Raw genomic sequence first — 23,955 nt, forward strand, 5'->3', positions numbered from 1 at the left:
AGGCATTTTTCATGACAACTTGTTCTATTTTTCTTGAAATCTGGTTTACAACGACAGCATAAGATGACATAAGTTTTCTGCTGGGACAGCATAGCAATGACACTGCATAATGTAAGCATCAAGAAAATGAAGTAGGTTTGAATACAGTCCCAAACCGTGAGCGCAAACTATTTTGTCCTATTTAGAGAATCAGAAGATGTCTAAATCTCCAATCTGGGTCATGGGAACTTGTTTCAACAGGGGACCTCCTTTTTCTTTCTCTACAAAAATATAACATCACTTTCTCTCTCCCTTTATGCACCTCATGTGTCAGTTAGGAAGTTGCAATCCCATCTCTCTCTCTCTCTACATACTCCTCCACCCATCTGCACCTAAGCCTCATCCTACGTTTTGCTTTCCTAATGTGTAACATGTCTATGTCCCTAAGACAAGCCCCACCCACTCCCCAAGCAATATGATGATGAGCACAACCTTCAAAGTGGGTATGGGTGCAATCAGAGCTGGCACCCAAAAAAAGTTAGAGTGTAATCAGCTCACATAAATGAAACAAACCTATTCTACAGCCATTTAGCCCCCCTGCTACCACCCACACGACCCCACTCATCTTCGTGACCTCCTAAAAGTTCCAGCCCGAGCACAAAACTCATCAAATAAACTAACAAACAAAAACAAAATCACACTCTTCAATTGTTGATAAGCACAGGAAAAGGAAAGAAATGTTTGATGAGGACAACAACTGCGGCGAGGAGGGCGGAAGGGAAGAGGAATAAAAAGAATACGATATGGGATGTGCATTAATGTTTCTTGATGAAACGAAACATAGATTCGGATGATGACACTCACTTGCCAATGTTAACAGGCTGCTCAGCTGTTATTTTCCGAGCGGTTTGCGCTATTGTTAGATGAAGGCTCCTTTTTGGAGCGTGCGCTGTTGTGAAAAGGGCTGCATTTCCATCATAATAACAACTGAAAAGAGTGAACTGTCACACGGCACTTCCTTTTCTGGCTGTGATGCATTCCCCTCAGTCTGGCCTTGCTGTGTTGATGGATGAGCAAGAGAATATGCTTCTCTCAATGCCAAAACAAAGCTTCGAAATATGGGATCACTGCTGTGACAGAGAATGTCACAGTCCCACTGCTCTATATGTCAACAAGAGTAAATATCATGACCACATTAGCGGCGCTCTCCCTGCAGTTTGAAACAATGATGATACATAGACAGTGCTTTTAGACAACGGGAAGAGAATGCATCGACTTCGGGTGGAGGTTTGCACATTGGACAGCATCGGTGCGGAATAAAAAACACTGCTTATTCGTTTGTAACATGAGACAGTCCTGCGTGGTGTTGCGTAGTCGTTGTGGGAACACAAAATGTCTTCCTTTGAACAACCATGAACAAAAGGGAAACACAGTGGAGAGAGAAATTACGTGGGGAGCTTCAGGATAACCAAAAATAACTTCATATTTCAGACTGAAATAGAATACTATGATTATGGTTAAACAAAGAGTGGGGGAATTAACACACTCCCAGCCGTGACTCATCGGGAGTTTGCCCTCGTTTAAATGATGTTGCACCCGTGTTTATCTTGAAGCGAAGGCTTGAGTTAAAAACACCTCCACGCTTTCCCAGCTTGAGGTTTCCTCCCTGTTTATCCTGCCTAAAGACCTTGCTCACCAACCATACGTGGCTGGCATACTCACGTTCGGCTGGCCTCCATTCAGTGCTGGCTTCACAGTGCCAGGAGCTATAATGGCAGACTAACCACAGAGAGCCGGTTGCACTTAGATGAGGACGGCTTGCCTCGGGAAGGCTGCTTTGCTCTTCCTGCCTTTTAGACCAGAACTGGACTTAATCACCAGGAATAATGCAAGCAGCCTCTAAATATGAATGTTGTGATAAATAAAACAGAATGTGTGTCTTTAAGAGAGAAAAAGATCACTTTTAGTTGCACATAGGTTGGGGGGGGGCTAAAATAATGAATATTTCATTTGCAAAGCTCCTTCTTTCTCTCTCCACTTTGTTGCCCGGCTTATCGGAAAACTCAGACCTGTGAAGGATCTAATCCAATACTGCCTCCCTCCCTCAGTCCCTAGATCAAGCCCACTGTTCCTACCTGAGGGGAAACGTTCAATGACGGGCTGGTTGTCCACCTGTAGCGTGGCGTTTCCACCACTGCGTGTGAATCGCACCACGTGGTATTTGCCGTCGCTCACCATCACCGCGCTCTCCTCGATGGTTATATCGTCTGTTCCCACGTTGAAGATCACGCCGACCTTTCCCCGTTCCTGTAAACAGAGGTTGATGCAATACACGGTCAACAAAAATGCACCAGCATGCACTAATATGTTAAGTTCAAACATATACCCATAAAATATAACATGAAGGGTTCGGATTAGTGGAAAAGCCTGACCGCGGTCTCTTCTAAGATTAAGCCCTCATTGTCCACTGCCCCATCCCAACATCTGGTTTCAAACAGAATCTGGTACAATTCATGTATTCATGGATTTGGTGAATTGAGAGCCACGATTAAAGGATCTAAATGTTTTAAATATTCAGCTTTAGATAGGGTAGCTGTGGCTCAGGAAGTAGAGCCGGCCATCTCCTAATCATAAGGTTGATGGTTCAATCCTGCCTGCTCCAGTCTGTATGCCAAACCATCCTTCGGCAAGATACTAAACACTAAGTAGCTCCCGATGTGTGGATGTTAAATAGAAAGGACTTAGACCGTCCAACTCCAGGCCTCGAAGGCCGGTGTCCTGCAGGTTTTAGATGTGTCCTTGATCCAACACAGCTCATTTAAATGGCTAAATGACCTCCTCAACATGTCTTGAAGTTCTCCAGAGGCCTGGTAATGAACTAATCATTTGATCCAGGTGTGTTGACCCAGGGTGAGATCTAAAACCTGCAGGACACCGGCCCTTGAGGCCTGGAGTCCGACACCCCTGACTTAGACAAAGAGAGAAGTGCTTTATCTAAATGACTGAAAAAAAACCACAGTTTATAAAGTGCTTTGAGCACTCAGGTAGAATACTGTATTTTTTGGACTATAAGGCGTATTTAAAACCCTTAAATTTTCTCAAAAATTGACAGTGTACTTTATAATCCGGTGTGCTTTATGTATTAATTCTGGTTGTGCTTACTGACCTCGAACCGATTTTATGTGGTACACGGCCGTCAAAAATCAGTCAAAATGTTTTAGTATGACTTTGGTAAGCTACAAAGCTGGATTGTTACGGCTACCGTAGTCTGGAGCCTTGCGGAGAAATACGTACTGTGTGTACAAGGACCCCAAAACGGCACCTGTTAAGAGACATGCTTACGAAGTGGATTTCAAACTTTAGGCTATCAGTCATGCAGTTGAACATACGAATAAAGCAGCTGTGAGATACTCCAACATCACAATTTGATGGACTTGTGGAAGAGGAATGAACTGAAAAAGTGAGTGTACTGTTCTGTATTTTATGTGTTAAAACTTAACGATGTTGAGAGTTATTGTGATAGAGTTGAATAAAGTTTCACTTTATTTTGTTTCGCTTAATGTGCCTTATAATCCGGTGCGCCTTATAGTCCGAAAAATACGGTAGAAAAAAGCGATCTATAAGAACCGGTCTATTTACCTTTTTTATAAAAATGCTATTAAAGTGGTCACTTAGGTTTAAGTTTGTGCCATTTAAGCTGTCTTTAGAGATGATTTATAGATTCCCTGGAAAAAATATCTCAACAGCTACTCAGCTCGCTGCAAAAACATCAGTGTTCCCAATAGTATCAACTGTTTATCCACCATCATGAACCAACAACTAATATTGTAATTTGACCAGTGCTTTCCGTCGTTTTATTCTTTCTGGTGTTCAAGATAATTGTTATTTACAACACTGTTGTCTTTGTTACTTATGTTACCCAAAGATACCCCGTTGAGCGTAGCTAGATTCCAACTGGCAATGCATAATGAGAAAAATAAAATCATGTCTTTTGTGTTTGAGAATGAATTACACTGACTGAAGCAATTGAGTTGTCAACTAAGCAGCAGTTACCCTGCACAGTTAAACTGCAGTCATCCAGCCGTGTAACAATCCATGCTAATAGGCTAATACTGTTGTTCCTTTGTTGTCCTTTGGCAAAAATCAAAAGATATTTTTCTTCAGTCAACACAAAAAGCCCCGACTGCCTGTAGTCTGATGACACTCAGAGCGTCAGATCCCACACATACAAGCCTGGTAAGGGAACAGAGTACTTGCTGAGGACTCAGGCACCTTTAGTATTCATCAACCGGGTGACCCCCCCTCCCCTCTCCCATCTATTAGTGTTGACAGCCGCCCACTGCTTCGAGTTTATTACAGTCAGCCGCCTACTCCACTCTCTTCTCCCGCCATCTCTCTCCTCTCCCTCTGTGGTTCCTGTCCTCAGTCCCAGGAAAGGTCAAAGTCATTTACAGAGTTACAGTCTGCCAGAGAGCCATAGAACAAGGGTGAGAGAGAGAAAGGGAGAAACAGAGGACATATCAGACAGCACCACTGCATACAAGTTGTCTGTCTGACTGCAAAACCTCTGTTGCACTTTTGCCCAGCTGTAAGACCCTGCTCTGGTAGCTGTTGCCCAACCTACAGACAGCAACACTTCCTGACTGTCACAGCAGGTCAAGCTCATTTGCCGGTGGGGTCACATTTGCACACTGCTATCTCCTCACTGCAGCTACAACTTCATTGATTCCGTTACCTCATTAGGTATGTGCATTTATTTTGCCACTTTCCATATGCCAAGATATTCAGGGGTGAACCTGTGGCTTTTGCTTGCAGCAGTTTTCCATTATTCATGGCTGATTAAGTATTTTAAAAAAGAAAATAAGACACCCCTAATGTTAACAGATCTCAAAATAGCCAGTTAATTGAGTAAATAAGTGCAAAGGTTGTACAGTAAGTTAATGATCAGTATAATCAGCCACATTTATGTGCATCTTAACTGCTCTTTGCTGCTGTGTAAAGTTGTTATAGTTTTTAGCCAAGGCCACGTTACGGCCATGCACCGATGTCAGCCGTGATTAGGGTATTAATTGAGCATGCTCAAATGGTGGCGCAACATGTTGGTTGTGATTAATGCTTTGCGGGGATCAGCAGAACATAAGACACAGTTGAACAGCCAGAATAAGCAAAAGGAATCAGTGTGGAACACAACAGGAAGCAGAGCTCAGCTGTCCTACGTGATGCTCCTAATGAAGCTAGATCTGTATGAAATTGATGGACTACTCTGTAGATGGACTCATTCTGCAAGGAGGCTCGTTGGATGTCTCGAATGGCAAAGTGCTTCCAGCTTCTCAGCCACTTAATCAGCGGCTTCATGTTATAGACCGACCCTCACAGTCTTTCTGCCTGCTATCGTTGTGAATGCCAAAATCCACTATGCTGCAGATTTGACGACACCAGCATGAATACAGTCTTAGAGTAATTATGAGGTGCACAAGAATAACGATTTAATCAAAGCTTTCAGTATTGATACCCTTTAGATATTGCAACGGGGAAAAACAAAATGGAGAGGGTGAGTGAAATGCTTTTGGATCGAGCGGAAATGCCAGGATCATCTCCATTACAGCCCACGCACTAGGAAGCTTAGAATAATCATAACACCTTGCTTGGAGAATTAATTCAATTTGCCAGGGTGAAGCAGAATGAATCCATGCTATTACAACTGAAAAGCAGAAGGGAGTGAATTTGAGTGATATTTACAGAGAGATTAGCATTTGTGTTCCGCAACATTAGAGTTCTTCCCGGTGCTGAGGGAATGTATCGAGCCCATTACGGTGGGAAGCCGCTGGGAACCAGTGCTTTTTTAAAAATGATTTTAGTGTAGCAGTAATGACATTTTAATGGCCGTTTCCCTTAAGCGAACATATCTCTGGAAACAGAAGGAAAAGAAAACCTCTTTGAATGACTGGGAGCAGTCAAGCCTGCAACATTGAAATGAAGGGACTAGTAGGTAACTTACAATAAACCCTGGCTGCTCTTTAAACACCACAGCTTCTCAATGACTGCTTAGCAGCCCTTAATCTGCTGTAGCTGTCAGCTAATGTCAGGAGCAAGAATGCTACGTTTTCCACTTTTATCTAGAGGGTAGCTCATCTTACTTTTCTTTCTACGGGTAAATCGGTAGCAAAGGGAGCAGGTCCGCGGTAGACTGGGGGGCAGGAGCTCTACTTTATGATCAGATGTATTTTCAATTACATCTGATCTGCCTGAAGAAGCCAGGATCTGAGTTACTGAGATTCAATTAAATATTCAAAGATCTACAATAGTGGAGGGGGTTGGACGAAATACCTACAGACAGAATTAAGTTTCAACTTTAACCAAAATCGGTTTTGGTTCTGAGGCTCTGAGTTTTACAAAGAAAGGTTTCATCTGGGGACAAGAGAAAAATCAAAGATTTCCTCTTAAATATTATATTACTTTAAGTACAAAGTTGCTGTTCTTGCCAAATATCTGATTTGTTTACCACTGCACAAACTGCTCATCAGTTTCCCACACAGTAAATCGAGTTTAGCTACCAAAAAAAAAAACTCGAGAAAAAAGAAAGTTTCTGTAATCTTCTCATTAGAGTCTCTCCTTCCTTGTTCTCAAAGACAAAAGAAAATTGACTTTGGAATTCTGCACGGCAGCCAGAGAAAGAGCAGTACGGAGTGCATTTCCGTCTGAAATATTTCAACATGACCTTGCGGCGTGCGAGAGCACGTCGAGGTAAACGCTGCTGTCGGGAGTGGAATGAGAATGAGGCAGAGACTGCAGTCTGTATGTGTGTATCAGGGTTATCGGGCTGCCTCAGCGAGCTCTCGCTGATCACGCCAAGCAGAAAAGGAAGAGCGAGAGGAGGAGGAGGAGGAGCAAGGGGCAGAGAGAAACACTGTGTGATAAAAGGACAGTGGGAACCTTGATGATCCTCTGGGGCCTCAAGGTGCTTTGAGATCAAAGCTCCTTTTGAAGGTGTCAAAATCTGGTTCTTTCTTTTGCTCACATGCTGGTACTCAATTAAGAAAAGGAAAAATAGACAAAGGGGGAATGAGAAAGCATTTTTGAAGGATTTGGTTTGTTGTTTCATTTCCTCCTCGCCTGCTCAATCTTCTCCCTTTCTAACACACCCTACAGCTTCATCTTTACACACATCTGCTACTTGACGTATTTGCATTTCCTCAAAGTCTTTCTGAATCTCCCCCTTAGATCTGATACATAAATGCTAAACAGGCAAGTTAGAAAGAGGAAACAACAGAGACACAACTGCTGGAAAGTGGATTCAGCAAGACTAGGGCAGAGACAGTTGCAGTTGTTTAAATCACTCAAGGTATTTTGCATTTTGCTGTATCAACTTGCCTGGAGAAATTGTTTCTGAAACACGGCTGACCAGTTCAGGGATTTGCTGGTTTGATAGATTTCATATTAATACTCCTCTGGCTGTTGGAAATGCAAACGATTCATCAGCTTCTCTCTCATTTGGATCTATCATAGGCTGTATCTGCTTGAGACTAACTTGACATGCCACTAAAAGTGTGCAGAACTGCAGTATTTATTAGCTTATGAATCAGCCAGCAGAGCAGCATGGATAAAAAAAAAAGAATGATAAATTGATTTTTACTGGGCGCCCACAGAAAAAGCAATCAATTCTTATATATGTATGTACACAAATATTTGACACATCCATGCGGTGTAGGAAAGCCTAATATTTCATACAGCTTGAGCTAAGCATTTTAACGTATTTGCAGATTCTGTGCATTAATGTAAAATTCCATATGCTGTTTACAGTTACCGACTCATACTGGTGATTTTTTTCCCTAAAATATCCCACAGATACCCCATCTGATACCCCATCACTTGGTATCGCTGCATCTTCCTCATGAGTTTAATTCCTGCGCTGATTCCTGGCTAATCAGCTTGTCAACATGTATGCATAATGCCTGCGAGCGCAGATCCGCTGTGGCATCTGCTACAAGGAGAACAGTATAGTGGGGCTAAGCTTCCACTTAGAAACTGCAGCGTTACGTAAGGAGAAATACGTGGTTGCATAACATGTAGACTTCTTGCCGGCTAAATCATCCACTGTCCGTTCACTGAACGTCTTCAGAGTATCTGCGACAGAAAGAGGGAATTGTTGAGGGCCAGCAGCCATTTTGAATCAGTAAACTGCTCTGTAGCGCGCAGATTTCACGTCTTCCCTTCTTATCAGTCACCTCAAATGACATAGTGCTGTTCCAGACGGAGCTGCATGTGTCATTTTGATTTGGTTTATTTAGGAAAAAGAGGAGGGCTGTGGCAAAACAGTCGCTTTTGCAAAGAAGACATGGTTTCCGTTGCCACACCTTCTCTCGGTTTCTGCTCAGCTAACATCTGTATGTGCTTGCCGTGGTCTCTTGCAGTCACCTTGAGCACCTCATCTTAAAGGCACTTCATATCCTCTTCGATCTCTTTTCTTTGCCTAGTTATTTCCAGCAGTGGTCATGGCTATGAGAGCACATTTGCACTGCAAATGATGAGTGGCCACTCTAACAGTGAATCAGATCTCATTGAAAAATCAATGACTTAGACAGATGTGATGTGAGTGCATGTATATATATACATATATATATATATATGTGTGTGTGTGTGTGTGTGTGTGTGTGTGTGTGTGTGTGTGTGTGTGTGTGTGAGTGAGAGAGAGAGAGAGAGAGAGTATACACTGATGTGTCTGAATCTCTTGTCAGAGCATGACTCACACTGGGCTTGCCTATTTGTCCCCAAGTACACACACATACCAGCATTGAGCCAAAATACTACAGAGGGAAGAAACAGTGAACATACTAAGAAGGAGAGAAACACAAATCAACCAAAATACCGTCCACTATAACCCTGATTGTTGCCACTCTCAGCAAAACCAACGTTGACTCGCATATAGTAAGTACTGATATGACTGCTCATGTACCGTACCACTGAGACTGTTGATGGATGGCATCCTTCAGCACAATAGAATAGAATAGAATAATCCTTTAATTGACCCACAAGGGGAAATTTGGTTGTAACAGCAGCCAAAAAGACAAATATACAAACAAACAGGACACAGGACACAGAACAGAAACATACACAATTTTTCTTACATATTTACATTAAGGACAACGGTTACTATAAACAGAGAGTACTGTACAGTTATTAAATTAAATAAAAACAATTACAGGTAAGAGGTAAACCAGGTTGTAGCGCGAATTGGTTAATTAACTAACTTATTGCAGTTACAGCATTGATGTAAACATCTATGTTTGTTGGGAGCAGTTCAGATTGTACAGTCTGACAGCTGCAGGGAAGAAGGACCTGCGGAAACGCTCCTTCATGCATCTAGGATGCAGCAGTCTGTCACTGAAGCAGCTCTGCAGTTCAGCAACATTTATGTGCATGGGGTGGGAGACTCTGTCCATCAGAGATGTTATTTTGGCCAGAGTCCTTCTGTCTCCCACCACCTGTACTGGGTCCAGGGTGCATCCCAGAACAGAGCTGGCCTTCCTGATGAGTTTATCCAACCTCTTCCTCTCAGCTGCCGATAAAAATAACTATAATACTTGGAGGTCTGACTAGGGATGGGTACCGGTATCCGGTGTCATTATGGCACCGGTTCTGACATAAACGGTAGTAACCAGACCAAAAAGCAGCGCACATTTCGGTGCTTTATTTTCCTGAGATGTCATACACTTTGGATTCTAGCCAATCATTTTACCTTTCCAAGGATAGTAGGCGGGCCCAGGTACGTACGCTCTTTTAGAACAGAGCTGCAGGTTAAAAATGCCCAAGGCGAAGCGGTCAAAAGTCTGGCTGTACTTCACAGCAAAAGATGCAAACTCAGCAGCCTGCAACAAGTGCTTTAAGGTGATACTGTGATACTGTGCAAAGGAGGTAACACCTCAAATCTGATGAAACACCTGGCGGTTTTTTAAAAGCCGAGAAATGCACCGTATTTGATAGCTTGCTGCGAGACCTCACACCGTACACATCTACTGCGGGTGTGGTGCCTGTTATCAGACCCGGAGTTAGCAACATCCCCCAAGAACCCGAAGAGGAGAGTCCTGGCCCCTAGCCCTGCCAGTGTAGCAGAAATGATGACGGATGATGATGCAGCAGCAGCCGTTCTTCTCTGGGTGAGTAGCTTAATGTTGTTCGTGTGTAATTTACGTTGAGTATGCTAACCACGTTATTAAATTAATGCATGTAAGGTGAACTAGCAAACACCGTCATAGTTACATGCGGCTGTCTTCTTGTTTGATGGCAGATACTCCCTTCAACCTGGCCAAAAAGGCTAAAATGACCAAAGAAAAAGTGGGAAACAGCTAAACATGAGGTTTTTGGACAAAGTTTGTGTTTTTTTTTCCATTGTTTAAGCACTGCTTCCAGCCAAGAGTGATACCATATATGCCCTAGAGCTGCAGAAAAGGCACACATTGTTATCTTTTTACAAAAAAACAGCTAAACATGAGAGGTTTTTGGACAAAGTTTGTGTTTTCCAGTCTTTAAGCACCGGTACTGTTTCAAAAGTACCGGTTTGGTACTGGTATTGGATAAAACCTAAACGATACCCATCCCTAGGTCTGACAGCTGACCTGCCTTAAAAAAAACCCTCAAACCACACACACACTTGTATGCAAACGTGGGAATGTCCTTGAGTGAGATTGCTTGGTACCTCAACACACTGCGGCCTTGTTTACAGAGCTGCCAAGAGCTCATGGATACACGTGCACACTGTCATGGGGACTTTTTTTGCATTATCCTTGTGATCGGGATGTGAATAACGATACAAAACATCTGAAAAGTAACTGTAATAATAATAATGGATTGGATTTTATATAGTGCTTTTCACGGCACCCAAAGCGCTTTACAATGCCACTATTCATTCACTCTCGCATTCACACACTGGTGGAGGCAAGCTACGGTTGTAGCCACAGCTGCCCTGGGGTAGACTGACAGAAGCGAGGCTGCCATATCGGCCCCTCTGGCCAACACCAGTAGGGTAAAGTGTCTTGCCCAAGGACACAACGACCAGGACAGAGAGCCCAGGGATCGAACTGGCGACCTTCCGGTTACAGATACTGAAGGAAAAAATGTCCATCCCGGTTTTCCCTCCAAGGCACGAGCGATAAGCAGAGTTCTGTCCTTTCCTTATAAGATTCCTAATTATTCAAAGTAACACTCAGGTATGCCATTCAGTGTGTTAGTACGAGCTCGGGAGCAGCTTGGGAGAACAAGAAAACACAGACTGCTTCAGGTTGTCTTCCCAAATCGACTCAAAGGTTTATTTACCGTAGTACATAACAGCTTATATAGAGAAAAAAAAGGTTCGTGTGTCAGCAAGTTCTCAGTTCAAACCGGTACAGACCAAATAAGGAAACGTCTTCCTGCCTTGTGAGCAAAGAAGTATCCTGTGTGTAGTTTATCAGTTCAGCTACAATTTATGATCATCCCAGCAAAATACACTCCTAGACATAGAATACAGAGTTCTTTCATTAGTGAATTCTGAAACAAACCACCTGGCCTTTAACGAGCCTTTTTCTAAGAGATAAGGAAGGGAGGATGGGAGTAAGGAAGTGGTCTCGTCTCTGTGGTGTTTTCGACCTTGGGGTACCAGCCTGTGAGTCTTACACATTAATTCTTGGGTCACAGAGAAAGAGAAAAACAACTAGTAGATGGGCCTTATTGAGTAACAGTTTTCCTGTATAAAACAATATCCTGTAAATGCTAACCGTGGTATCAAAATATCACAACAGATACGCTTCCCAACCCCTTGAGCCACGGTCGCCCCCTGTACCCATGCTCTGTTACAACTGGCATCTGTGTTTTTACTTTTCCTACTAATATCTATTTTTTTTGAAAACCAAAAACCCCCACCATGTCAATCAGGTGAGTCCATATTACTGATATTACTGTAAATAGGATCTGTAATCAAGAGTTTCTGAGTACTGCCCCAAAAAAACCACGATGCCGACCTGGTGTAAATTTGGGATTCAAGGTTGTTTTCTCAATATTTTCAGATCACTTCAGTGGGAGTTTAATTCCATTCCCTTGCACCTGTGCCTCTGTGATTCAGGCTGGAATTACCTTCCAAACCATGACCCTTAAACCTGAATTTCATTTTGGGGAAGAGGAAGGACTCACAGGGAGGCAAATCTAGCGAATGGGGCAGGTGGGAATCTGAAATGTGTGATGAAAAAACTCATGTATTTCAAAGCTGTCCAGAATTGCATGAGAGAGTGATTGCAAAGGGGAACATGACCAAATTTAAACCAGCTTTTCACATTTTTTAAAATTTTATTGCATTTTCAGATGTGTTTCTAAAGTTAAGGGTGGGCGACAACTTAAAACAAACACCTTAACCACTGACCCCCAGAGAAGGGGAGGCTCTGTTTTGTTGTGAGGGACAGATTCAGGGTGATTGTAGTTCAGAAGCACTTTATCTACTAATCAAAGGTTGGTGGTTGGGTTCTGCATATGCATGTCATCATTTGGTAAGATACTGAAACCTGATGTTAGATATAAAGCACTTAGACAATGAAAATGTTTTGTGTGAATGAAACCTGTGTATCCAAGGGCTCTTGGTTTGTGCGGATAGGTTAACTGATTAATCCAAATTGCCCATAGGCGTGAATGCACGAGTGAATGTGAGCGCGAATGGTTGTCTGTCTCTGCGTGTTAGCCCAGCGACAGACTGGCGACCTGTCCAGGGTGTACCCCGCCTCTCTCCCTATGACAGCTGGGATAGGCTCCAGCACCCCCCGCAACCCTGAAAAGGATAAGCGGAAGCAAATAGATGGATGGATGGAAACCTGTTGTATAAAGTGCTTTGAATGCTCAAGCACCACTATAGAAGAACCAGCCTATGTATTTGATTGGGTAACACTAATTTATTTACAACCAGGTCAACAATATATCTGAGCTCATCTCAATGATGAAAAAATTTATTACAGAAACAATCCGCTCCACATTGCTAGCAGTTTTGTTTGCTTGTAATCCTGCTGCCTCTGGTTGCCACATCACGTTTTGAGGCAGCTTAAAGTAAGCACATCTAAACCGTAGTCCAACAGGCTACTGAGGCACTCAACGAAGAAAAGTGCAAAACTGGGTTTCTCACTATAACTGAGTCCTTTCAGCTTAGATCGAATTGGCATCTAAATATCGATTCCGGCAGCTTCAGCAAGTCAGATGCAATTTGTAATTTTCAGACTGCACCAGGATCAGCCTCCTCCACGAGTACACTTGCCTAAGGGCATCAAACTCATCTGAACTTTTTGTTATACTAAAGCATTGCCCTTTTTTGGGTTTTTGCAGGTCCGATCACCACATGTAAATAAAATGATCGTCTTAAACAATCCATTACGAGTGACCGTTCTGTCTTTCACGACTTAATCAAATAAAAAATGAATAAATCAAAGAGACGGTGCAGAGGTAATATGCCACCTTAGTGCTAAAATAGAGTCATCATTTACCACTCAGTCTCTCTAGCTGCCAAGAGATGTGTAAAGGTAGATTAAATTTATCAAGACGCCAAAGTGAAACCGGAACACCTGAAACAGCAATGTCAAGGGCCTTTTCCAGTCACTAACCAGAGATGGATGGAGGATGGAGAAGATAAAGCAGAGAGAGGAAGAAGGTATAGGAAGACAAAGAACATCATTGTAAGAAAAAGACAATGAAAAGAAATGGAAGTGGAATCTGGAGAAAAGGAAAGAATGAAGCGTTTGGAGTGACAGCAGTGAAGCTAGGGCGATGATGTGGTGGTGGGGATCCCCCGAGGCAAAGCCAGAAAAGAATCTCTGTTACTCTGACAGTAGAAATCAATGTCCATATACCCATGATTCATCACTGTTACCACAAGCACTGCTAGGCCCAGACACAGATATGTTTCAGTTTAGACGACTTAATTTGGAACCAGGAAGCGGGGGTCTTTCAAGACCAATAAAGTTTCCTATCCATACTGATTGCTCCATTCTTGTCTCTTTTTTGTATTCAATTTGCTTTCACCAGCTCCCTACAGTCCTTCATCAGTTCATTTAACTCGAAGATAGGGCAGTAATCCCTGCCACAAAACCTCATTGTACTGAACACCTTTCATGGGAAAAACCAAAGCAATAAGTGATGGCTGAAATGACTTCTTTTTTTGGCTTTGTAAAGATATTAGAAACTTGACAAACTAAAGAAGCAGGTGTTTCTGAATTCTATATTCAATTCTATATTAAATCATGATAAAATTTCTATTGATTGTATCTTTGTAATCCCAGCTCCAAAGCTTGCAATACAGATGTGAAATAGTGGCAATTCAGCCATTAGAACAATAAAACCTTATTTTCTATATATAACTTTCTACAAGAACCAATGACTGTTGCCTCACCTTACGGTATCGCCAATTATCATTTCTCTCGCTTTAGCTTTTAACCTTCCTTTTTCTTTTTTTCCTCAATTTTCTAATCTGTCTGCCCTCATCAAAAGCTCTTTTACTCCTCAGAGGCTCATTACTGAGTTGACTGGAGTTACTAACGTGGGTCTGGTAGAATCCAATTGATCCATGCGCTCTCATGAATGATCTTAGAGAAAGAACTGACACTGAGAGTACTTTGCGTCTGACAGAGAAAGGTGCATCAACTCCAAATAAAATGGGTTTGGAGCTCATTCCTGTCTGGGAGCCTAAACCTAGTCAGCAAACTGTGAAATGAGATAGCTGAGTCCTTGAATAGTGTGCATAATCTGTCTTTTGTTTAGTAGCTTTGTACTATAATAATCCTTTCTGACATTGTATGGGTACATTTTGTGGGACTGTATTAATTATCTCTCTTACTTGATGCTCTGACGAGGTCAAAAATGTACAAAGATATGAAATAATGATTAGAATTGTGCTGTTAATTTAAAAAAATGTATAAATCTTAAACTTATTCCATCAAATATTTATGAAAGTACTATTTTCAAAATCCTTAAATGCTGACAAGCAGTCTACCTCGAAATAAGTTAAACATTATAGACCAAAAATAAATCAAGAAAATGCATTTGCACTTTAAAACCTGCCTGAAATCAATGTGAGTAAATCAATTATTAAACAGCAAAAGTGGCTGATCTCAAAGCTGGTGACATAATTAGGTGAACACACTGCAAGTACAATAAAGATGCCGTAAGCTGAGACCTAAGAAGCTACCCTTGCTCCTGGATCATATTTCAAGCCTTCATAGAATGTAAATGGGTGAGCTGAAAATGAGATCAAAAGAGTAAAAAGTCACAACACAGTGTGGGACAAGGTCTGATAGTGATATCGTGGCTGATAGTGACCCACACTCGTTTTCGCACCTTGGCTCATGTGATTAGGCAGATGATCAATAGTGGGTCTGGGACTCTCCACCAATTGCTCTTAGAACCGAAGAAGCTTCTGAGATGAAAGGTGTTCAAGAAGTCCAGTCGATTTTCCTTCCAAGCTCACTGGACAACCATGACCTGGATGATTGAGAACCTTCCCAGTCATATTATTTTTTGTTCACTTGTTCTAAAGAGAATAATTTCAATTTTAAATTGCCTCTGTCAGTGCGCCCCAGGGTGGCTGTGGCTACAATGTAGCTTGCCATCACCAGTGTGTGAATGTTTGTGTGAATGGGTGAATGACTGGATGTGTAAAGCACTTTGGGGTCCTTAGGGACTAGTAAAGCGCTATACAAATACAGACCATTTACCATTTAAAGTTAAGTACTCTAACACTGAGACTGACTAACTTTTGGAGCCAGTCGGTGCACATAAGAGGAACTGTGTTCTTTGACAGTCTTGCAGTGGCTCCATTTTTCTGCTCTTGAGTTTAGACCTAAAACCTGTGGTCCTAACACAGGGAAAACGTATATATAGGATGTTGTGTTTGAAAAGAATACATGTCCTAAAGGTTTCTACAAAAAGAAAAAACTATTTGAGGAGTGCAACATATCACCTAATCAGCTCCAGGTGGAATATTAATTACATATTACATTAAATTTTAGACTCCATTGGGTCCCACTCTGAGTTTACTACAAGATACCCAGTGGACCTGGTGAGACTCCATCCTCAGCATGCATGCATTTGATGAGTGATGTGACTGTATGCTACATTACATTCATAAATTGTAGCACTAAAATGTTTGTGACTGCAACTACGTAAAAACCTGCAGGGAGCGAAAATATTTGAGCAAATATCTGGAGGTTTGAATGAAACAACATAGCTGAGACACTGAGACAGCAGAGGAGACAACATCTCTACTGCTGTCTCCTTTCATCTACAGTTTGCACATACAATTTGTCATGCCTGAGTATACACTGCGAGAAAAAGCTGAAATGGGAGATTACTTCTTTTTGTCTCTCTCTTTTTGATGTTTTCACACTTTGACTGTGTGAGCTGTGGATCGCTATGGGCGAGACGTGTATTAATGTTCATTTTGAGGGTTTTGTGTGTGTGTGTGTGTGTGTGTGTGTTCCTATCTGTTGAGGAAAAGCGAGGCAGGCAGCTGGCCGAAATTGAAGGGAATGACTGTGACCTTCGGACAAAATCAAGAGCAAAGTGTTTTCTGCCTTCATTGTTTTCACTTTTCTCTACTTTCTGTCCTAGCAAGCCTCATTTTCCCTTCCTCACTCCATCACTTTCTTTCCTTTGCACTGCACAACAAAGCTGCGAGAAAGAAAAAAAAAATAGAGCATCAGCCCATTTTCTTTCAGCTGCTTTCCCTCTCTTGTGGTTCCAAACTTCCTTCAATTGAAAACAGCAGTGGTGCATATTGTGCAGCTTGTGGTTTGAATAGACTTAAACAGGGCACTTTTCCTGGTGTGATAAAGAAAAGCAGACAGTATAGGAGCTGAAATATAAGTGCCAAGCTGTGCTTTCACTGAAAGACCTGCAGCAGTTTAAAAAACTATATAATCTATCCTGACTTAAACCTTTTGGTGCGGGCCACAGACGGCTGGATGCTCAGCTGTCCTCTTTTTAGCTTCTTCTCATTACTCTCCGCCATCATTAGCTCTCTATTTAATTTCTCTTACTTACGCTTCTCTCTGTTACCAGGATAACTCCCCAACTGTTCCTTTATCATTCGCCCTCTACCTGTTCTCCCCTTGCCGGTAATTCTTTATAATAATTACACAGTGTTAAAAATTAGTAAGGTATTAGTTCATACTTAATTCATAGGGCATATAATTCTATAATCTTGCTTAATAAGCTCACATGTAACATGTTTAATGACAGAATTTTCATGCTTTATATATGATGATCACATCACCCTAATATTACATCATTTAACACTGTTAATGGTTCACGGTGTTATTTAGAGTTAAATGGGGTATTTTAACTTAAATATATTGAAGCTGAATAATAAAACATGAATACGGTTATCACAAAACAGTAGTGAATATTTCACAGAGCTTTACAAATAATTGTGAGCATCACCAAAGTAACCTGTGGCTCCAGCTGCTCAGCGTCTCTCTTTCTCTCTTAAACCCTCTTACAAACTCAGACTCTGGTCCTGCTTACATTTCAGTATTCTGCAAATGTTAAGCGAGTTATATTAATCATGCAATAAATATCTGCATGTTCTCTGTCACATTGTGACTGTTTCTTTTTCCCGTTGTGAAGATAGCTGAGACATATTTGAGTCTCGAGGTCCTGCTGACCTTTCAGTTAGGGATCCGCTGTGCTCACACAAAATATTGAACTGACAACAAGTAACTGCCCGAATTAATCTTAAAATGTAACAAAAATAAGCATTTAAAAGACTTCTAGTAACACCCGAACAAACAACTTACTCGTTTCCTAATCAGCATATGTATAAATGTGCAACTCCATATTGTTAATAATTAGACTTTCTGAATAGTAGCACTAAATCACTTGTTTGTACTCGGTCTAATAATAGTTTCTCCTTCATTTAAAAATATAGAAATGCTTTCATTAAACATGTTATACATGTTAAGCAAGACTAAACCATTTCTATTCATGTTTATGAGTGCCGTGCTAAAGAGGAGTGATGCTTTATAAATGAAGTATTAACTAAGACCTTGCTAATGCTTAATAGTGTGTAGTTATAATGGAGAGTTAATGCTTTTGCCTTTTAGCCTCTGTGGGGAGAGTGTGAGCTTGAAGCCCAGTAGAGAAGAATGGCTGCTGAGTACACGGGCTAATATTTGCCCTGTGCTAAACTGAGCAAACATGGATAAAGTGAACACAATCGCCTTCTCTGTCCCTGGCTGTCTGCCTTGTTGTCCTTTCATTCCCTTCCTGTCTTTGCACTGCCGCTGTAGAGCCGACTGCTGATTAATCATTGCACACACACATGTTGTTTTCAAGCAAATCACTGGGTGAGGGGATAAATCTGATAATCCCTTTCTGGTGTGTGTCTTTCTACATCAGTGTGTGCTTATTAGGTACACCTGTGCAATCCAAACCAACAGGCCTGCAGCAAAACCCGACATCCACGAAGCTCACAATGTTCCCTTCTGGGTGACGAAAGTTTGTAAATGTTCACGATTAAAGCTCTGTCACACTGAGACTGAACACTATTACCAACATTCTGTGACAGTGTAGGAAGTACAACATCTGTAGCCTGACCTGTAGCCCACATTAGGGGTTATGCTGTATGGACGAAACTATGGCTGGTGGCATTATTGCAAGCTGGAAGACCTTAGGACCCACAACTTTAGACTGTGGACATGTTCAATAAAAATGGACATTTTGCAGGTCATATTATTCTTCTTCTGTGCAAAAAGGATTCCTATGAGTGCTTCCTATTCCAAACAAAATGTAGTAAAAAAGTATTCTAATTTAATGTAATTATTTTTATTTATTTCTACGGTGGCAGTTGCAGTTTAGGACTTTGAAACTTTAAACGAAAGCTATTTAAACATGGAGACATGGACATTGGTGTAGTTTCTTAGAGAATAAATGTGAAATTAATTTTATTGATTGAACAGGTATTCTTAGTATGTGTTCTGTGTTACAGCAGGTGTAGTTCCAGCAGCATAAAAAAGAGACAGTGCAGATTACGACCAGGGATAACAACGTTTGTTCTTTTTCTGCATCACTAAATTAATACATGCAAATTCCTTTGACAATGAAATCTGCATTTTGTTTTTCATTTAGTGGTTTTAGTAAGATACAGTTTAACCACTTGCACATATAAATATGTGCAATAGAGAAAGTATAATGCTGTAAATAAAAAAATCAATGAAAATGTGGTGCTTCCAGAAACCACTTATTTACATAGGTATAATTGTAACTATTTAAAAAAAATCAACCATAACAAAAACAAAAACCATTCCAGTAACATTTAAGATTTTTTTTTAATAATCTGACATTAAATGACACAAATCTATATCAGCATGAAATGCCATAAAGTACTGAAGTAATATATTCAGTTACTTTATTACAAGTACCTCATCACTTCCTGTTAAATATGCCATATTCATATAATGGAGAGATCCAGATGTTATTTTGCCACTGAGCAGTAAACATCTAAAGATATTTTATTTGCTTTCTGCATTAACAGCTAAAAATCGCTTTTTTCACGAGTCGAGCTGGGTTTCTTAGGAACATATAAAAATCTAAACAATAATATCAAAACACAACATTCTGATGCATTTCACTGTGTTCAGTTGATCTGAGGAGAACGTTTTGTCCTTACTAGTCCATCAGCACATTACAGGTGCAGGGCTGTCTGCCAAGGTAATTTATGCTACTGCCTGTCAATCAGTTATTTAGGCACTCTTTCACACACGGAGCCAGTTACTGCTCTAAAGTATAAGTACAGCATAAAAATGCTATACTGCGCTTCTCTATTCCTTTTGTTGTGAAAAACAAACAAATAAACAAACAAACAAAAAAAAACCAGAAAGAAAATCAGTCATGCAACTGCAATGTTTCCATCTCGGTCCAGTGCCTTGGCACACAGCTGCGGTCTAGTGGACTGTTTCCAATTCTATAGTTGTGTCGTGCATGATGATAGAGTGAGTGGCCTTTAAATTTTCCGATTATTTTGTGCCAGGGTAAAGGATAAGTGTTTGTCAGTTGCTCCTTCATGTTTTGAAGTAGCACCTGCAAGCTAAGTAAAGACGGCTGATGAAGAGGAGAAAGATGCTACAGCTCTGAAACCAATGGCTGGCCTCTAGCATGGTTTAAGCTGTTGTGAGGATAATTAACAAGCTTTATTCCTGGTTATGCGATGGAGACGCTCTCTGTATCTCCCTGTTATACAGTGAGGCAGAGCTGGCACACTCAGAGGTAACTTTACACTGGGCTGCACACCCAACTTTCACAAGCTAAATTTAAAGCGGAGTTTATTTCCGTTAATGCCAAATACTCACCTTTTTCACTAGATGCTGCTGCAGTGTAACGGATTAATTTTCATTTTATTTTTTACACATTTATAAAAGCCTATAACATGGGAAAAAAAATACCATAAATTTAAGGTTTTGAGTGTCCACACATGCTGGAATTTATGAAAGTTTCCTCACTTAGGCAAAACATGAATGATTTATAATTAACAATGCAACAACGCAGCGTTACCCATGATTAGTGAATGGATTTATGACCCTATAATGTTTCGGTAATTGTGTTTGTGTGCATTTCCCAGTGGATCTTAAACAGTATACTCTGCTGCACAGATCAATAAAGCCACGGGGGTTAAACCGAGCACTGTAAAAACAAGCAGAATGAGCAGACAAAGTGTAAAGAACAGAGAAAACCTTATTAGCGCGCCGTATTTCTTATCTGATAAGGAATATTAGGTTTGCAAATAGAGGTGGAAATAAACTATGCAACAACTCAGCTGCTTTATAAAGTCATTTAATTCTTAAAATGCTGCTCAGAGGGAAAAGGTAATTTGACAACGGCATTAAAGAGATACCGTTTTACTGAACATTACTTCATGCAAACTGAAATGATGATTATTAATCGCTGCTGCAGCATGCTATGACACCATTTATATTCTAGCTTCTAGATCAAAATAAATTGCTTGTTAAAATCTACAGAGGCATATGATAAATGTAATGAGCCATTCGAATAGCGAGATAGAGTTGGCGAGTGCTACAGTCCATTATCTATCCAAGTAACAAGATAAACCGCAAATTAGGACAGTTTAAAGTTACCTCAGCGATGGCGGTGGTGTAATTACAGCTTTTGGTGAGATTTTGCCATAGAAAAAACAAAAGCAAAGTTAACTGACCGTGCACACTTCATTAATTCCCTATAAATGCCTGGAGAGAAACATTAGTGGTTAGCTGCAGGTTTGCTGTGAACAAAGAGTGCATTGTATATTAAACAGCTGCTAATGATCTCTTAAAGGTTCCGAGCTGAGAAGTGCACACTTTAAAAATGAAACAACTGACATATTATCATGCAGCAAATTGCAACGGATAATGAATAATTAAATGTATAAATTGCTTTCTTCTAACCTTTAGCCTGCGTCTCATTGGGGTGAATACTGTCACAATCATACGTAATGTGGCTGAAAAATGAACACCAGATTGATGCAACTCCACTGACAAGTGCGTGCGTGCTGTGGATTAATATAACGGGCACTCTAGATGCCCACATTAGCACACAGATGTGGAGCATAGACACTTTTCAAATCATTAATGCAATATTTGCAATTCTTGTTTTGTTTTTTAAAGGCAGCACGGCGGAACAAAGTTGTTTGTGACTGGATGCAAGGGTTTGAAAAAAAAAAACTGTTTCTTTACAAGCGTCTGTTACAAAGGCGCTCATAAAGCACGAGGCTGTCTCCAGCAGTGACGGCAGCGTGCGGTTTTTGTTTACAAGGTGGCACCGCAGTCTTCAAAGACCTCAGTTTGAACTAAATGAAAAGAAAAGAGGGAAAGAAAAAAAAGTTTCGTGCTCTGTCTCATCCTGAGAATTATAACGGGGCGCGTCAGGTTGTACGTCTTCTAACCGAAACGACACAGGACACAAAGTGACAGCGTGAGAGGGCGAGACAGCCCACCCACACACAGACCTGCTGTCACCTTTCAGTTCATTAAGCACTTCTGTCTGATATTTAGAGGTCTGACAATATTCTGTGTTTCTGGTTGTCTTTGGAGTTGTGACTTTCAACCCCATGCCCACTGTTTCCTATTAAAGCAAAGCAAATTAATAGTCGTTTTTCTCGGAAAAACACCACTCAGACATGTCGAAAAAGCTCTTAAGATATTTCACTCTTTCTTTAAATTTCGTTCATGATTTCATAAAAAAAAAAGCTTCTCAGCTAAAATGGGAACTTTGGTGTTAAATGTTTAAAATCTGTTTCGATAAGGTTACTGATCCCATGCACGAGGTGGTGCAGTGACTTCCTGAAACTTTGACTTGGACTGATTTTATAAGATATTTCCGTCTGAATAAATGCATATTAGTACACGTGTGGGTGGTCAGCTTGCCAGGTGCGACCCTGCTTCCCCAGCAGGTGATAAACGCTGCTGTCTTGCCAACTGCAGGTGCTCTTCCCCCTCTTGCTGTGTCACCATAGCAACCCTGCCGTGCCAGTTCAGAGTGCTGCCAGCAGTGGTCGTCAACCGTGATGAATCACGAGTGAGAAAATGATAGGACAGTGATATTGAACACTTACAGTTTGGCATTTGTTTCCCTCTTTCTTTTAAAGCCCACCAACTACACGTGTTCTGTATGTGGTCAGAAGTTTAAAACACTCACTGTGGGCATGAATGTCATGGCAATTTTGGTATTTTTATTAATATCTATGATTATACAGCATATATCTTTAAAGATGTTAGAAAACAAGAATTTGATGCTCAAGTTTAAATTCATTTTGAATTTTCTCTAATCCACACAGGTCAAATATATACATACAAACACATGCATACAAGCCAAGTTTCTAATAACTTCTTGTTAGTGCCAGCATAAAAAGTATTTGTTTAACAGCACAAAAATACTCAGAAGTGAGAAAATCCAAGTAACTCGGTGAAGATATATGAAGGAGAACAAAGAGGAACAACCTAAGATTCACCAGGGCTCAAGCCTGGCATGAACTGGAATCTGCTGGAACACAGTGAAGTGACGTTTACATTGACCGAAGAGGATGCTAAAACTCCGGCTCCACCATAGACTCGTTCAAGCTCGACTGAAATTTGCAGCTCCATCCCAGGAAACCAACCAATTTAATTGAACTGTACCAATTCTTGCAAAAAGAGTGGTCAGATTTCCAGGCAGAATTGTGTCAGAAGCTTGTTGATGGCTACCAAAAGCATCTGGTCGAGGTGCAAGGGACATTTAATCAAACATCAGTGAGGGTGTATGTATATATTTGAACCTGTATAGCATTTCATAAAAATAATTAAAAGCAAAATTACCACAACATTCATGGCTATTCTGAGTGTATGTAAAACTTCTGACCACAACATAATTTCTGGAGACAAATTATCAGTCAAAGTAAGAATGAAGGGTCTTTACTTTATAATATAAAGCACCTTAAAGACCGATTAGCTGCTCAAATGTTCACATTAATCTGTGGTGAGCAGATTTTTTTCAACTGAAAGAATCACTTCATAACTCAAAATGTCTTGGGCCTAACAGTGTCTTTGTCTCATCTAATTTTTGAATACCTAAATCGATCCAATCAACACCTCTTGCCTGCAGCCTGCACCCACTCTCCCTCTGCATCTCCAAGCCCCACCCATCCACAAGTTCTCTTACTACGTAGAGGAAGACAAAGTGCCAATCCTTATCTTTCCAAAGTGCAAAACATCCAGGGTTTATTTTGTACAGTAAGAGAGTGCTAGCTGTTCAAACAAACTAAGTTTTTAGAAGGAGGAACACTTGCTGGGAAGCTTTACAGTAATGCAATGTTACAGTAATGAGTTACAGAGATGAGTTACTGCTACCTGTCTCTCCTTCATCCTGTGTGCTCGTCGCTTTCTGACAGATGCAGAGAGCAGCTGGTAGCAGCACAGCAGCAGAGATTCATACTAAACTGGAATCTCTTTCCAA

General features: G+C 40.9%; 1 protein-coding gene across 3 annotated transcripts in view; it reads right to left on the minus strand.

Annotated features, from left to right (window-relative positions):
• The window catches only part of nrxn2b (neurexin 2b), a 660,624-nt gene that overhangs the window by 43,526 nt on the left and 593,143 nt on the right, over window positions 1-23,955 (minus strand). For all 3 annotated transcript variants that reach the window (XM_080898453.1, XM_080898455.1, XM_080898454.1), the window contains one exon: window positions 2,115-2,286. In XM_080898453.1, the coding sequence (XP_080754579.1) occupies window positions 2,115-2,286 (172 nt within the window). The remainder of the gene's footprint in view (window positions 1-2,114; window positions 2,287-23,955) is intronic.

Source organism: Rhamphochromis sp. 'chilingali' (assembly GCF_963969265.1).
Source record: "Rhamphochromis sp. 'chilingali' genome assembly, chromosome: 1".
Classification (NCBI taxonomy): domain Eukaryota; kingdom Metazoa; phylum Chordata; class Actinopteri; order Cichliformes; family Cichlidae; genus Rhamphochromis; species Rhamphochromis sp. 'chilingali'.